The sequence below is a fragment of the Amblyomma maculatum genome, chromosome 6 (genome assembly GCF_055883805.1).
Source record: "Amblyomma maculatum isolate TAMU_Amacu chromosome 6, ASM5588380v1, whole genome shotgun sequence".
Classification (NCBI taxonomy): Eukaryota; Metazoa; Arthropoda; class Arachnida; order Ixodida; family Ixodidae; genus Amblyomma; species Amblyomma maculatum.
In genome coordinates, this window is record NC_139349.1 from 97,963,263 (window position 1) to 97,978,874 (window position 15,612).

A 15,612-nucleotide genomic window follows, 5' to 3' on the forward strand; every position below is an offset into this window, starting at 1 on the left:
ACTCGTTGGGACAGCCCCTGATGTAGCATGCCAACGCCGGGGAAGGTGTAGCTTGGACCTCTTTGCTTTCAAAAAATCACCCCATACGTATTCTATGGCATTCTTAACTGGCGCGAGAGCCGGGCAAAGTTTAAAAGCAGCATATTGCGACGATTCGGAAGTTCGAACAACCCCATCCAGATGTTAATAATGACGTCCTACAAAATTAATGACTAGGTGCATTATCAATTCAATATCCCCCAAAAATCACCTAGGTTCAGCTTTAATTAAAGAACGCCTTTGCATGGTGTTCCATTTCATTGTTGTTGTTGTTGTTTTTTTTTTTTTTGCAATAATACATTACCAATGTGGTAGCGCCGGTGATCTTTCAGCTCCCTCGTTACGGCACTAGCGGGGCTAAGTGAAGCTCCGCTTCTGACAGGCAAACAAACTACTCTAACGTTTCACAGCTCATTATGTCGCCTCCAGGTTTTATCCCTTTGCTGCCGGCGCTACGTCTATAACCAGCACCGTTGCCATGCGCTAAGCTCGGGCAGTGTGCCACCCACGATCCCGACAAGAGCCGCGTTACTCCCATAGTCATTACCCCTGCTCATCTTGCTTCCTAGAACTCTCACTTTCGTAATGCTTCCATGACGGAGGGGCTGATGTCTGTTGAGCTTTAGTCCGGCACCAGTGGTTTGAGGAAAGTGGCGTCCTTGACATCACGAATCGCGTCTCGACAAATCTGCGCTTCGCACGTGCGCTTGCGTTGACGTTCGCACGCTTTCCTTTCTTTTTTTTTTCTTTTTACATGGAGAATGCGCATATATAAGGTTCTCGGATGGCCATCATTCCCAATAGCTTGTTGACTGACTAAGCAAAGGAGCATTCGTCCGCAGAGCGAACACACTCGGATAATCATGAAGGCTGTGGTGAGTTGCGTTTCCTTCGTATTTCATGCCTTTTAAAACACGCTTGGAAAATTTTTGGAGGCACGTTCTCTCTCTAGCTAACACAAATTGCTTGCAAGGAAGCAAACTCATAGACTAGAACGTTGTGCTAAGCAAAGATAATAAGAGTTTGCCATGAATAGTCGAACACGCGTCATCGGGATTCATTATTACGCACAAGCAGCCGTTTCGCAAGGGTGTAGGAGGTTATTATATAGGCCTGCCAAAACACCCAATACAGTGGCTGCTTTTTTCTTACTGCTTACTGAAATAAACTTTGGGGCTATCCGTTAGGTTTAATCGCGGATGGTCACTCGCCACATTTATTTTAAATTCCAGAATCGCGACGAGAATATATAGTTCCTTGCACCTTAGATAACACCAGACATTGACATTTTTCACTGGTCATGGAAGGGAGGCTGGAATGTTGACAGGACAGCCAGAAGTGTTGCTAACCAGGTTGGTTGGGATTTATGCGAGGAACAGGTTCCTAATGACATTAGGCTCGCTGAACGTTGCCTTTCTGTAGGGAGTAAAGCGAAAAAACGTAAGGACGTGGTTCATTCCGATCTGTGCGACAGTCATGAGCGTATTGCATGCCGCAGCGGGAATTCCCTTAGATTCTTAACCATTCGTGGGTTGCTTCGTCGCTGTGCTTGGTACCCTTCATGAGTCAGGGGTCCGTTCGACGAGCCCTTCTTTCGGCCAGGTTGCTCCAAGCTTAGCCAACTCAACAGCGAAGGAAGACCTCAAGCATAGTTGCGGTAGGTTCAGTAATGGTCTACAGGGGAAGATGTGAGAGATGCGACGCTGTGTGTATTGCTGAAATGAGTTGCCGTTTATGTTCTGGCCTGTGCACAGCTTACCCGTCGTTTTGTTACTTTCGGACCTTACAATCCAAGAGAACCGAACAAGTACTGACTGCGAGCCTACGTTCGCAAGCCAACCTTTCGACAAGTATACCTTGTCGAAACGTTGCTTGCGAACTGAGGCTCCCATTCAAGCCTTGTTTGTTTTTCCTGCATACTGCGTAGCCATCTTCATCCCCCAGATTTCCATTTATCAGCTTACAGATGACATGTGTGTGAAATGATCGTCGCCACGTGTATATGCTTGCAAACTATTTAAGTTACTTTTTTTTTTTTTTGCATCGCATCCAGACCTCTAGCTCTCAACACCCCGTTCTGCAGCTTATTCGGCGTTGTCAGCGCTGTGAGCGAAAAATAAAAAAAAATGCCTGTGGCAACCGATAGTTGCCACGTTACAATACTGGGCATGTAGTGATATAAATATTTATTTCACGATTATGTATTCATTTTTAGATGCGATCATCCGTTCCGAGGAGGGAAGTCGATTGTCGATCGAAACAGACCTAAGAGAAGTCTATCGATTGAGCAATGCACAAAACCAAATAGGAAACAATAGGTTGTTTTTTTTTTTCTTGTTTTGTTTGTCACCGTTGGGATGGTGCGAACTCTCACCGTAATTCTGGAATTGCAAACCTAAATCTTTTACCGTTTTGCCATAGTGGACTCCGGGGATCACGCAATTAGCTTTTTTTTTTCTTTCAGGATCTTCACTAAACAAAATTATGTTTCAGATCTGTCAGCACGAAAATCGCAGAGAACGTGCTGCCATAAGTTTAATGTTGGAATGTAATTAAGTACTGAGCCCTTAGTCAGCATGAAAAAAAACAGAGGCTGAGGTACTAATAGTTCTGAACTTGCCTGAAATGTAGAAATCATTGCAACAAAGACAGCACCTTGTAAAAATAAAACAAAAAAGAATCTTCTTCAGAGTATACGCATTTAAGTGCATAATGCAAAAGGCTAGCGGCAACAATGAAACTAAGGAACTGGGCACAAACGAAGATGCACAACCTGGCAAAATTCGTAGAATAGGTTATAGAAATCATTAGTGAAATTCTGCCATAAATATTTTTGCCGCTAACTAGTGAGATCACACAAATTTTCAAGCTTAAGGAATGTAAAGACAATAACAAAGACCTTCAAGGTAATTTCTATTGACTTTTTTTTCTTCACCTCCGATTCGTAGCTTTGCCTGCTGGTGATCTGCCTGATTCTGGCAACCGCTGCTGCCATCAAGGGATTCGGCCACAAGGGATTCGGACATGGTGGATACGGAGGAGGAGGAGGCTTTGGACATGGTGGATACGGCGGGGGCTACGGACATGGAGGTCACGGAAAGTTCGGGAAGTTCCATGGATGAGGAGCAACGACGCAAAAGGAAAGGAAACCAGATTCAGGACACCTGCGGCGCCTACCAGAGTGCCCCAAAGAGCCTACTAATGAAGCCAAGCCAAGTACAAACGACGGAAATTTTCGGACAATAAAGGTTTTTTTTTTTTTTTCGATTTTAATGTTGCACACTCCGTAAGCTTGCCTCAGTAATTAACACTATACTCATCCAGTTTATTAGCTGCCGATCGGGAAGGTAATAGTGGTCTCTGCGATTTACCTTCTGAAGCTATCACGTTTTTTCACAACATTCACGATCAACTTGCCACTTAAGGTTCTGGCCTTCCGTGATAAGACTGCGTTTGGCCAGCGGAGAACATGACAATTTTGCTCTAAAACGTATTAAACGGGAAAATGTGTTGGTCACCTGAAAAGAAGCCCATCCTATAAGTAAAAACAGCAAATGTAAGAATTTTTGCTTCGGCCTTAGAGACGTGACAGCCTAGGCTAGACCAAAGTGCGATGAAGACGCCGCTGCACACGCGGATAAGCTTCTTTTATAGATACCAGTCAGCACACATACATATTTCAGAATGGAACGGAGCGTTCACTTCCTGCTTGTGAAAACGCCCTGTTTTTGCCTATTTTTTTCTTCATTTCGCGACAGTCATAGTTGTATTAGAGGTTTTATTCTATGTTTATGATGCAGGTTGTTGGCATTGCTTGCTGGCGCACGCTGTAAACGAAATCTGTAATCGTCGCCGCTTGACAATGTTTACACGAGAGAGGATTGTGGGAGACGGAGCTGCCAAGGATGCGCTGAAAGGCTCGGCGTTCTCGTTTAGATATAAATGAATGAGGCATCGTAATTAGGTGCTGTCACTTTTGTGCTAAACCAACAGGCAAAAGAAAGCAAAGGAGGCAGATGTTTAAGCTGTGAGAATTCTTGGATGGGTTTATTATCCCGAGTGTGAATTTCTCGGCTTTTCGCCGTCATGAGAAATTAGAAGGTGTTGGCCATATCTACAGCCCACCACTTTTGCAACGCAATCACTACGTTATAACATCGATAATTTGAAACTGCATTCTAGTGAATGGCTCCATTTCGAAATGCTTATAAATGAAGCAGTACGGTCCACATAAGAAGTGCCATGCCGTAACGTTGTGGACCGCTTGTCTGCGTGTCTGGCTACAACTTCATTGCTTGCAAACTGTTGATTTTGACGAAACAAGTATTACAACAATATGGCATCAGTCTGAGATTACTCCCACACACTAAGATTCCTTAAAAGTGAAGCGCAATATAACTTGAAGAATTACTCTTGCAGAAAAAAAAATATCCCGTCAATGAAAGAGTCTGTGCAACTGCGGCCCTTGTCAATGAGTTGCCGTTGTTCTGAGAATAACAGAGCATGCAACAAAAATTTGAACGAGCAAATGTGCCGTTTTTGCAAGTCGCGATAATAGAAAGAAAGCCACAGTATAAAATAGATTTCCACTCTGCAAATATCATCCTCTACTTTTGCTGACTAGCTTTAGAGCTGCACGACCGAGTTCCTTCTTATCCGTGGAGTCGCTTCAGTGCCATCTCCCTGCAATCGATGAACAAACCCGGTTTCCGCTTATGACGCTTTCCAGAGGATGACGCCACCTTTTCGCAGTCGAGATGGGGTCGCTCTTTTTTTCACTTAGACTGCTCCGTGACTTAGACTAAAAATAATAGAGACGTTGTGATGATGCTCGCAGCAGAAGCACGCTATACTCCTCCTCGCTTTCCGTTTATCGAAAGCTACATCTATATTATGCGAATGCGAATATATATAGTTAGTCATTCGGCCGGAAAGCCGTGACCGTATACCCTAGAATTGAGGTAATCATGTCCGAAAAAAATAAGCACGTTGTGTCTTATAAAAATTTTGAAAAAATCATTCTTTGGGCAGCGTTCAGTGCTATGTCATATAATTGCATTTCCCATTTAATACCCAGCTTCTATTTAAGTTGGACGTAAGCTCGCGATAGGTATTCGAACTAGCGATATGTACCTCCAATTGTATGACGTTGATTGTAAGTGTTTGTTTCCACCGAGAATCAAGACAAATACTGGGGCTTCCTCATGCGCAAAAAAACAATGACAACGAAAAACAATCGTAGAATGAAAAAGCGTGGTTTTAAAGGCGCTATCGAGTCTACTTATAAGGCGAACCTCAAACGACCTCTGATTTTTTTTTCTTCTTTTACGGGCTCTGACTGACGCGGCATGCGTGACGTGATCATCAACCCGCTTAATTTCTGAGTAAAAGCAGACAGCCTGTGGAATTTTATCACGATACTTTCCTACTCGCGTCTTTCCCAATCACATTCGGGCGGCTGTAGTTAAGTTTTCCTTATCTTAGAATCTGCTCCGTTGCCCTAAATTGTTCTAGGAGTGCCGCTAACACCACCATCGTCCACGTGGGAAAGGCAGCGGCTAAACTAACGAGAACCAGACGCATGAAAAAAAAAGCGTCTAAATTGCTGTACCGCACAGAGTCTAATGTTGCGTCGGTGTCTTAACACACCAATATCGGTCTCATTTCGGCGTCATTACACCAACCAGCCTTTCAGCATTCTTATAAAAATGCTAGTTTTCACCTCTAGTGGCAAACACCACTCGTCACATAAAACAAAACAAAACAAAATCAAAATAATAAAGAAATGCCGCCCCAGAACAACCTGAAACTGGCACCCACAGTTCGATCAAAACGTGAACTATACAAAAAAAGACGCCGATTGCACTTACCTTCCAAATGACATTTATGGTTGTCCGATATTACTTTCATTACTCAATGGCCCTTTGTGCGCAATCAATAGCTTTCAAATTATGCACGCCCTTCTTCCGGAACATCGAATGCCTCGGGTTTTTAAGGCGAAGCCTTTTTAGGCTGTCGGCGGGGTCCTTTGTACAGAACTTGTCCCAGTCGTTGTGTTGTTCTCAGAAGGGTTAGGACCAAACGTATGATTGTGATCGATAGAAGATGATGTCAGGATGCTGCAGAAAAATATTATGTGAATAGGATGAGGTTCATTAATTGCAGCCAAAATTGTAGATGTAAAATCAATAAGACGAAATACCCCTACAACTATTGTGGACGTCCAAGGAATGTGACGTCACGCCAACCGGAAGTGGATGTGTTTCTGACTTAATCAGCCAAAAAAATTGCGAGAGCGTTGCAAAATGTCCAATGAAGAAATTCGGAAGCCTGAGCGTTGCTACTGCGCTCGGTAAATCGCGCTCTCTGTATGGCTTTTGGAAGCAAGGCCAGAACTGGTGTCGCACAGGTGAAATTTTCCTTCCTTGTCCCGAAAGACGCCTGGGAGACCCTTCTGCGAAGCTCAAACCCAAGAGCCTAAAGAGAACTTGTTCGACTGGCCGAAGATGCCGCCGGTGTCCAAGAACTACCGGCCTACTACTAAGGCGACTGTCCCACCTTCCGGGCCTAACCCCCGAAGAGTGGGATAGTCACTCTGTTGGACAAATAAAAGTTTTCTCTCTCTTTCTCTCTTCCTTGTTCCGAGTCCCGAACGCCGCCGGCTGCGTTTCGATGGAGGCAAAACGAAGAGGTGTTCGTACGCTGTGCGATGTCAGTGCACGTTAAAGATCCCCAGGTGATGGAAGTTACTCCGAAGCCCTCCTTGCGGCGCGGTTCAGTTATCCAGAGAAAGTGTGACAGATACTACATCTTTCCTTTCTGGACAACCAATTATTAAGCCAGAAACACATCCATTTCCGGTTGTCGGGTCGTCCCATCCTTTGGCGTCGACATTAGTCGTATGGCTAATGGCAACGTATGTTAGGTTATATATTTACATATAAACTAATCATCCTATCGACATAACGTTTTTTTTTCTGCAGCATCCTCGTATCATCCTCTATCAATCACAACCATTCGTTTCATTGAAACTCTTTTGAGAACGACACAATGGCTGCGGACATAGCATTACGCATCACGCATCACGCAATTAGCATAATGCAAAAGCATCACGCAATAAAAGCGTGATAGTGATCGCAAGTGTGTAATGGATCTCAGTATCTCACGTCGGCAAGATTTGTCCGCGAGATAGGCCAGCGCGATTCTGCTAGTGACATGTGCTCCACAGTTCTTTTCCTGTAAATCAATTATACAATGCCGGTGAACTTTGATCAGTTCAACGGAACGCTGGTTGTGTTCGACAAAGGAACGCTCAGGCTTTCACATTTCTCCACTGCAGATTCTTCACTGCTCTCGGAACTTTTTCTCAAGTCAATGCAGCTACATTTATTTTAATAATGTTACCCATGCAATCAGTATTTTCATAGCTACCTGAGCAGTCTTTCCATTTATTAGAGGAAATTTTCTTGTCCTGCATGTTTCAGCGATATTTATGTCAGCACAATTGCTTAACCAAGTGTCTAAATTGTTTTGAACAAATTTTACTTTATAAAACAATCAAAGGTAGAGTTTGTAACATGGCGGACTATAGAGTGCAACATAAAGGTCCAACTAGCAGAAATTTATATTCAACCCTTTATTTTTTGAGCAAGGCGCAACCATAGATTGCTAAATACTGAAAAAATTAACACCGATTGTAAGCTGAGTTCACAAAACTTCTAAATCGGCATCATGGGTGGAAATATAGAATGAGAAAAATACACTCACAAGAATTTGCTAAGCTGGCCTTCCCGTTGCGAAATGCTAAAATGGCCTCCATGCGCTCAGTATCATTAAAAGAGCCACAGCATCAACATCTTTTACACAAAAATGCTCACAAAACGCGTCGGTATTTCATTCAATCAACGCCATGTTTATTTTCCGTGTGCAGCGCGGGAAAGGACACTAATAACCTTTCATCCGCTACCTTTTTTTTTCTTTTTTTTTTTCACGTTTGGTACTGCGCACCACAATGCCTAACTTGGTTCGCCTTAAGTCTACAGTGTTCACTGAAGCATATTTCACGGAGCTTAGAAAGAATGTCCGCACTGAATAGTTCGAAACACGCGGTGTACTGTTCTCTCCAGGAACACTGGTTCGTTATTTTCCGTAATGCGCCTGCCTGAATAGCGCACTTCAATAAATTGTTAGTTTTCAGGCTGCTTGTTTGTCGTGGTCTGTGCCTACGTTCACCTCTTCGAGTCACGTACAAGAAAATTATGCGCAAACTAGGCAGACACAGATTGGTTGAGGCGAAGCTGAAACAATTGTCGGGAACCATGTGGCGCCGCACGCTCGAAAGAACGCCACGATCTCGTCTGATCGGTGTTTCGCGAGTTAATTATTTAATCGCGCTTATGCTGGTCTAACTTCACCGACGGTTGTCAGGAAATACATACGTAGCATTGCATTGAAAAACAAAAAGGGGAGGGGGTGCATAACGATTTATTTTCTTTGTTCGCGGTGTCCGCGCACTGCAGCGCATTGCACGCTCGTCAGAAAGTGGCAACGTTCACTGCCTGCATTTCCGTGCAGCAACCTTTCTCCTGATCTCGGTCAAAAGCGCGGGCTATTAGGAACCAAGTAGCGAGTGCATGGACGCATACAGCGGTGCAACGGGCGGTACGCAACCACCGAAATATGCCAAACGAGGCCATCAGCTAAGGCGCCGGGAAAAAACAAGCGTCGCCGGAGCACTGCTGCTGCACCCGGGCGTCGTCGTTACCCAAGTGCCGTTACGACGCAACTGTGACGTCGCCTTGTTTACCCCTTTCGCCACAGGCTTGGGCGCTCGCTGGTGGGGCGGCAGTGAAAGAGGGCGTGGCCGTGATACTGTTTTCATAATTTTGTCCAGATCGTGTCGGGCACGCGCTTTCGGCGCGGAAAAGGAGTAATCGCGCCGCTCCACTTCGAATCCGGTGAGCAGTGAGGAGGGTGAAGTGGGAGGGTGGTGACTGTTTTTTTGGCGTATGGCCGTTTTCCTATATAAGCGCCACCGACCGAGCTTTGGTCACCCACAACCAAAGGACTTTACTCCTCGATCTAGACGCTCCAGCACCACTACCAGACGTCGCAATGAAGGCCTGCGTGAGTCTCACAATTTACAACAGCTTAGGAGAAACCAAATGCTTTGCCGTACTATCCGCGCCTGCACTGCCAGGAGTAGGGTAATTGTATTGTTCGCATTAATACCATACATGCATAGAAAAGCACCTGTCCTGTAGGCGGTCCCCAGTATGAGAAACACAATAACTCTTCGCTGGTATAACTTGCCACAGGTAGCCTGGCAAGAATTGTAGCTTTCGGTGAATTCTATAGGTATAGAAGTAGATGGGTGAATTTGGGCAACCCTGTAATAGAAACGTTTATTAACATAATCGCAGACCCCTCCATAGCAAATATGCTTTTGATGAAAAACGGACCCACTGAATCTAAGCGTTCACCGTCTAGACATTAACAACTACAGTAAATCAGATTAAATAAACAATGCAATTACGATTTTGCTCGAAGAAATGAAAATTATGCACTGCTGTGTTGGAGTTAATTCGATAACATTTTTCTTTTTGCATTGACCAAACAGCCTAAACTGGAAATGATGCGGTACTATTTGGGAGCACTTGCAACTTTTAAAATTCTGGTCGCTAGGAAAACTACAGGGGCTGAAAATTAAAGCTGGAGGAAACCCCTCTATTTGCTATATCGACGATTCGAAGAAAATGCTTTTTCTGTTTGGTCTGGCAAAGACGTCGTAACGGCATAGTTTCAAGCATCATTTATGCATAGCACGTGTTCACTAAGGCAAAGAGGAATCTTTGAAGATATAAGGTTTCTTGTCTGTATAGAACGGTCGGACTTATATCAAAATGATTCTCAGGAATTTCTGCTCAGTAAAATTATTGCATTGCTTGTTGCTACTCACTTTGGTCAGCAGATGCTGTCCCTATAGCCAGCTATGTCTTCGATTGTGCGGCATGTTATCGCGTGAAGAACGCGATAGAATGTGCTTTTGGCTGCAAGCTGATGAAACTATAGGGATAGCAGTGGATCTCCTGGCAACAGCCGTTCTAATACCTCATGTAATCTACAATGGTATTAACTTGAGAACCTGAATCAAGTATACTACTGCACATTCCAGGTTGCTCTGCTTGTCCTATCCGCAATGGTTGCAACGGCATATGCTGGCTTGATCGGCTACGGCGGATACGGTGGATATGGCGGCTATGGAGGATACGGTGGTTACGGCGGCTACGGCGGCTATGGGCTTGGATACGGAGGCTATGGCATTGGTCACGGAATCGGCTACGGCATCGGCTACGGCGGATACGGCGGATACGGTGGTTATGGCGGCTATGGTGGCTACGGCGGCTATGGAAAATTCGGTGGCTACGGAGGCTACGGCTACCACGGCTAAATAGAATGTTCAGTCATTCGCCACTGCCAAAGAAATTTGTACAAAGTCTCATTTTGAATAATAAAAAAGGCAAGCATCAAATGCAGCAGACTGAGTAATAACTCGACTCATGTTGGACAACAGCAGCGTCTTTCAAATAAAAGGCAGTATCATATTGAGAAGTACATACATCTCCAACATATACAATCTGCGTGACGGGGGTCATACAATGTATATCACAGATCCTCCTAAATATCTGCAGATATCTGAACTGATGAAAAAGGGAAAGAAGAACGACTACATTAATTTGGTCCTTTACTTAATAGCTTAACATCCCGAAATATTCAACTATTTATTGCATTTAAATAGCATAAAATGAAAATGAAATCTATGGCACCTGTAAGTGCAACACTTCATGTGTCTTGAGATTATGCTCAGCCAATGCGTGTGTGCCAGTGCACGCCAGAAAGGGATTGTGGCACAAGCTTTATTAAGGAAAATGCAATGAGTAGGTTCCACCTGGGCAAACAACGCAAGCCCTCTTTGGTAAATGCGTTTGTGCAAACTTTCCTGTTGCCTTAGGATACACAATTTGAATAAAAGCAAATACGTCTGTGCATTAGTTATTACAAAAGACTGGCTAAGACAGACGCGCATTATAATTGAAAAGCGCTGACCAAAAAGCATAGACATATAAATAAAGCTCCTTTGCGGCAGTACCTGCTCTGTGCTAACTTTCTTAAACTTGGGCACTGGTACAATTCTTTTATTGGTATCTGAATACGTCACTAATAGCCACTCAGTGATAAGCATATAGTAAATCGTGACTTGGGATAATCGCTTGAACAAAGCGCGTCGCTTCACGCTTGTCACAGTGCTACTACCTGCTTATGCTTAGCGAGGCTGCCCTAGACACTTGTTCGCATATTAGTAGCGTCTAAACGAAGGTGTTCTAAAAGCGCTACGAGTAAGAAAAGGGGGAAAAGACAAATAATCAAGGAGTGATGCTGGGGAGGGGGGGGGGGGGGCTGTAAACTGGCTGAACGTTATGGACGACAGAAGGCACGTACATAAGACAAAATGTGGTGTGAACACAAACAAGGCTGGAGAATCCAGCGACAGCCAGACGTCAACGACAGTTACGACGCACTCCAGTGGCGTCGCAGGGTGTGTTGTACGAATTGAACTTGCAAACTCTCAGTCTGTGGCGCTCACCGCCAAGTTTTGGTGCAGTAGTGTTTAAACCTGCAGGTCATGCGAAACGGAATGAGTGAAAAACACAGAAATATCATGTCATGAAAGTGTAGGCCTTCAAAGGTATGAAGGCTGTTCAGTAAGTTTTACGTGATTGGTCATCAAAGCATTTTATTATATCACCTGCGCGCATGTATGTTTAAATGTGGGGGTGGGGCCGAAAAATAGGAGGAAAGCAGTCTGTCGCGTACATTATACGATGTCTGGAAAAACTAGCCAGCGCTGCTGCAAAAGCAGATAATCGAAAGGACAACCGTAACACCAATAGATCACATACCAGTTCATGAGTGGATCAAAGCATCTGTTATTATCGGCAATACCTTCATGAAGTCGCCAACGTTGGAAGAACAAGGTGTTGAAGGCATTTTTGAAACTGGCATGATCAAAGAGATCTGTTACGAATTTTTTATAATGTCACTCAAGAACAATGTTAGATTTCAATAAATGTGTCGCAACGTCATTTTTCTTAGGAGTGCATTGTTATAACTTTTAAGTGGAGTCTGTCCTCGAGCGGCTGCACTGATCTGTGTGTGTGTTCTAAGGAAGACGACGTCATGTTTGCAGCGACAACAGCCGCAGCACTTGCGCCCTCTTCATCGGATACAAAATTAACGTAACCCTAAGACGATGTTTCGTCTTGCAAAATAACCGGAAGTTTGATTAGCACTAGTTCCAGCATACTGAACGGTAGGTGACGCAAAAGAAGACGTACAGTCATTCTTCTACGACAGCATGAAAGGAGCAGAGCATCGGCAGCACAGAGAGGGAGAGAGAGAGAGAGAGCTTTATTTGCCACAGGAGTCGAGAATTAGGGCAATAGGAATTAGGGAATTAGGCCTTCGAGGCCCACAGTTGGCAGCGACAGCACAAGCGATCGCCTCCGATGGGGAGTACATCAGACAAAGATGGAGTATACCAAAAAAAGGAAATTTCGGACTTCTCTCCTAAATACAAAATTTAGTTATCATTTAGTGACAAACTTAAAGCTCAAAAAGCAAAAGATACTGGCCATCCCTCATAATATAACAGCACAACGGAACAAATTGCAATTATATGTTCTTGTGCATATGCTGTCTGAGCCAGCTGAACCTTAAAGCAACATGCTGTCGGGGTAAATGCTTCTTCAGTGCATTGTAGGGTGGTGCAGAGAAATTCGAGGGACAGTGACGTGTTTTTTATAAACGCAACCGTAAACGCTGCGAACAAAAAAAATCAGAGACATCATTAACACCAATTCGCTAGGTGGCTTCCAGAATATGATAACACGCTACTAAAATAAGTGAGTATGTGGGCTAGGTAGAACTCACACACAAAAGCAAAAAAAAAAATCAAGAAAAGAAAGCGCGAAGTTGAAGCACAACACTACAAACTATTGGGAAAAAAATTACCCACGATTACGTTACTTCCTAATGCGAAATTTGAGCGCAACAAATAAGCTGTTTCACCTTTTCGATAGATTGAGGCAAGGAAATTGAGCAACACGTGTATGCGCTATCACAAAATTTTTTTTTATTTTTCACACGTATCCCTTTAACAAAGACTCCCTTCCCGACGGCGGCGATGAGCTTCTGCTTCAGCCTCGCTTACTGCTCTGGATTCTTGCGGCGACGGCGCTGGGCCTCTGCTCTGGCGGCGGCGGCGGCGGCGGCGGCGGCGGCGGCGGCGGCGGCGGCGGCGGCGGCGGCGGCGGCGGCGGCGGCGGCGGCGGCGGCGGCGGCGGCGGCGGCGGCGGCGGCGGCGGCGGCGGCGGCGGCGGCGGCGGCGGCGGCGGCGGCGGCGGCGGCGGCGGCGGCGGCGGCGGCGGCGGCGGCGGCGGCGGCGGCGGCGGCGGCGGCGGCGGCGGCGGCGGCGGCGGCGGCGGCGGCGGCGGCGGCGGCGGCGGCGGCGGCGGCGGCGGCGGCGGCGGCGGCGGCGGCGGCGGCGGCGGCGGCAGCAGCAGCAGCAGCAGCAGCAGCAGCAGCAGCAGCAGCAGCAGCAGCAGCAGCAGCAGCAGCAGCAGCAGCAGCAGCAGCAGCAGCAGCAGCAGCAGCAGCAGCAGCAGCAGCAGCAGCAGCAGCAGCAGCAGCAGCAGCAGCAGCAGCAGCAGCAGCAGCAGCAGCAGCAGCAGCAGCAGCAGCAGCAGCAGCAGCAGCAGCAGCAGCAGCAGCAGCAGCAGCAGCAGCAGCAGCAGCAGCAGCAGCAGCAGCAGCAGCAGCAGCAGCAGCAGCAGCAGCAGCAGCAGCAGCAGCAGCAGCAGCAGCAGCAGCAGCAGCAGCAGCAGCAGCAGCAGCAGCAGCAGCAGCAGCAGCAGCAGCAGCAGCAGCAGCAGCAGCAGCAGCAGCAGCAGCAGCAGCAGCAGCAGCAGCAGCAGCAGCAGCAGCAGCAGCAGCAGCAGCAGCAGCAGCAGCAGCAGCAGCAGCAGCAGCAGCAGCAGCAGCAGCAGCAGCAGCAGCAGCAGCAGCAGCAGCAGCAGCAGCAGCAGCAGCAGCAGCAGCAGCAGCAGCAGCAGCAGCAGCAGCAGCAGCAGCAGCAGCAGCAGCAGCAGCAGCAGCAGCAGCAGCAGCAGCAGCAGCAGCAGCAGCAGCAGCAGCAGCAGCAGCAGCAGCAGCAGCAGCAGCAGCAGCAGCAGCAGCAGCAGCAGCAGCAGCAGCAGCAGCAGCAGCAGCAGCAGCAGCAGCAGCAGCAGCAGCAGCAGCAGCAGCAGCAGCAGCAGCAGCAGCAGCAGCAGCAGCAGCAGCAGCAGCAGCAGCAGCAGCAGCAGCAGCAGCAGCAGCAGCAGCAGCAGCAGCAGCAGCAGCAGCAGCAGCAGCAGCAGCAGCAGCAGCAGCAGCAGCAGCAGCAGCAGCAGCAGCAGCAGCAGCAGCAGCAGCAGCAGCAGCAGCAGCAGCAGCAGCAGCAGCAGCAGCAGCAGCAGCAGCAGCAGCAGCAGCAGCAGCAGCAGCAGCAGCAGCAGCAGCAGCAGCAGCAGCAGCAGCAGCAGCAGCAGCAGCAGCAGCAGCAGCAGCAGCAGCAGCAGCAGCAGCAGCAGCAGCAGCAGCAGCAGCAGCAGCAGCAGCAGCAGCAGCAGCAGCAGCAGCAGCAGCAGCAGCAGCAGCAGCAGCAGCAGCAGCAGCAGCAGCAGCAGCAGCAGCAGCAGCAGCAGCAGCAGCAGCAGCAGCAGCAGCAGCAGCAGCAGCAGCAGCAGCAGCAGCAGCAGCAGCAGCAGCAGCAGCAGCAGCAGCAGCAGCAGCAGCAGCAGCAGCAGCAGCAGCAGCAGCAGCAGCAGCAGCAGCAGCAGCAGCAGCAGCAGCAGCAGCAGCAGCAGCAGCAGCAGCAGCAGCAGCAGCAGCAGCAGCAGCAGCAGCAGCAGCAGCAGCAGCAGCAGCAGCAGCAGCAGCAGCAGCAGCAGCAGCAGCAGCAGCAGCAGCAGCAGCAGCAGCAGCAGCAGCAGCAGCAGCAGCAGCAGCAGCAGCAGCAGCAGCAGCAGCAGCAGCAGCAGCAGCAGCAGCAGCAGCAGCAGCAGCAGCAGCAGCAGCAGCAGCAGCAGCAGCAGCAGCAGCAGCAGCAGCAGCAGCAGCAGCAGCAGCAGCAGCAGCAGCAGCAGCAGCAGCAGCAGCAGCAGCAGCAGCAGCAGCAGCAGCAGCAGCAGCAGCAGCAGCAGCAGCAGCAGCAGCAGCAGCAGCAGCAGCAGCAGCAGCAGCAGCAGCAGCAGCAGCAGCAGCAGCAGCAGCAGCAGCAGCAGCAGCAGCAGCAGCAGCAGCAGCAGCAGCAGCAGCAGCAGCAGCAGCAGCAGCAGCAGCAGCAGCAGCAGCAGCAGCAGCAGCAGCAGCAGCAGCAGCAGCAGCAGCAGCACACGGAGGACTTCCACCGGTCGTCTCGCTCATGGCTCAGAAAGAACTGGCAGATAATTTCGCAGTGGCGAACGGCAGCGG

At 48.0% G+C, this 15,612-nt stretch overlaps 1 protein-coding gene and 2 long non-coding RNA genes across 3 annotated transcripts in view; 2 read left to right on the forward strand and 1 right to left on the reverse strand.

The window, feature by feature from the left end:
* LOC146186370 (uncharacterized) overlaps positions 1-15,612 on the reverse strand; it is a 378,918-nt gene that overhangs the window by 95,747 nt on the left and 267,559 nt on the right. The gene's annotated exons all lie outside the window — the stretch shown is intronic.
* LOC146186375 (uncharacterized) lies at positions 800-3,319 on the forward strand. The gene is made up of 2 exons (XR_014707852.1): positions 800-914; positions 2,988-3,319. It is a non-coding gene; the product is annotated as an uncharacterized LOC146186375 (long non-coding RNA).
* LOC146186376 (uncharacterized) lies at positions 8,986-10,566 on the forward strand. The gene is made up of 2 exons (XM_084605666.1): positions 8,986-9,165; positions 10,214-10,566. Exons 1-2 carry the CDS (start codon positions 9,154-9,156, stop codon positions 10,487-10,489), a joined length of 288 nt encoding a protein of 95 aa, XP_084461792.1. The 5' UTR covers positions 8,986-9,153; the 3' UTR covers positions 10,490-10,566.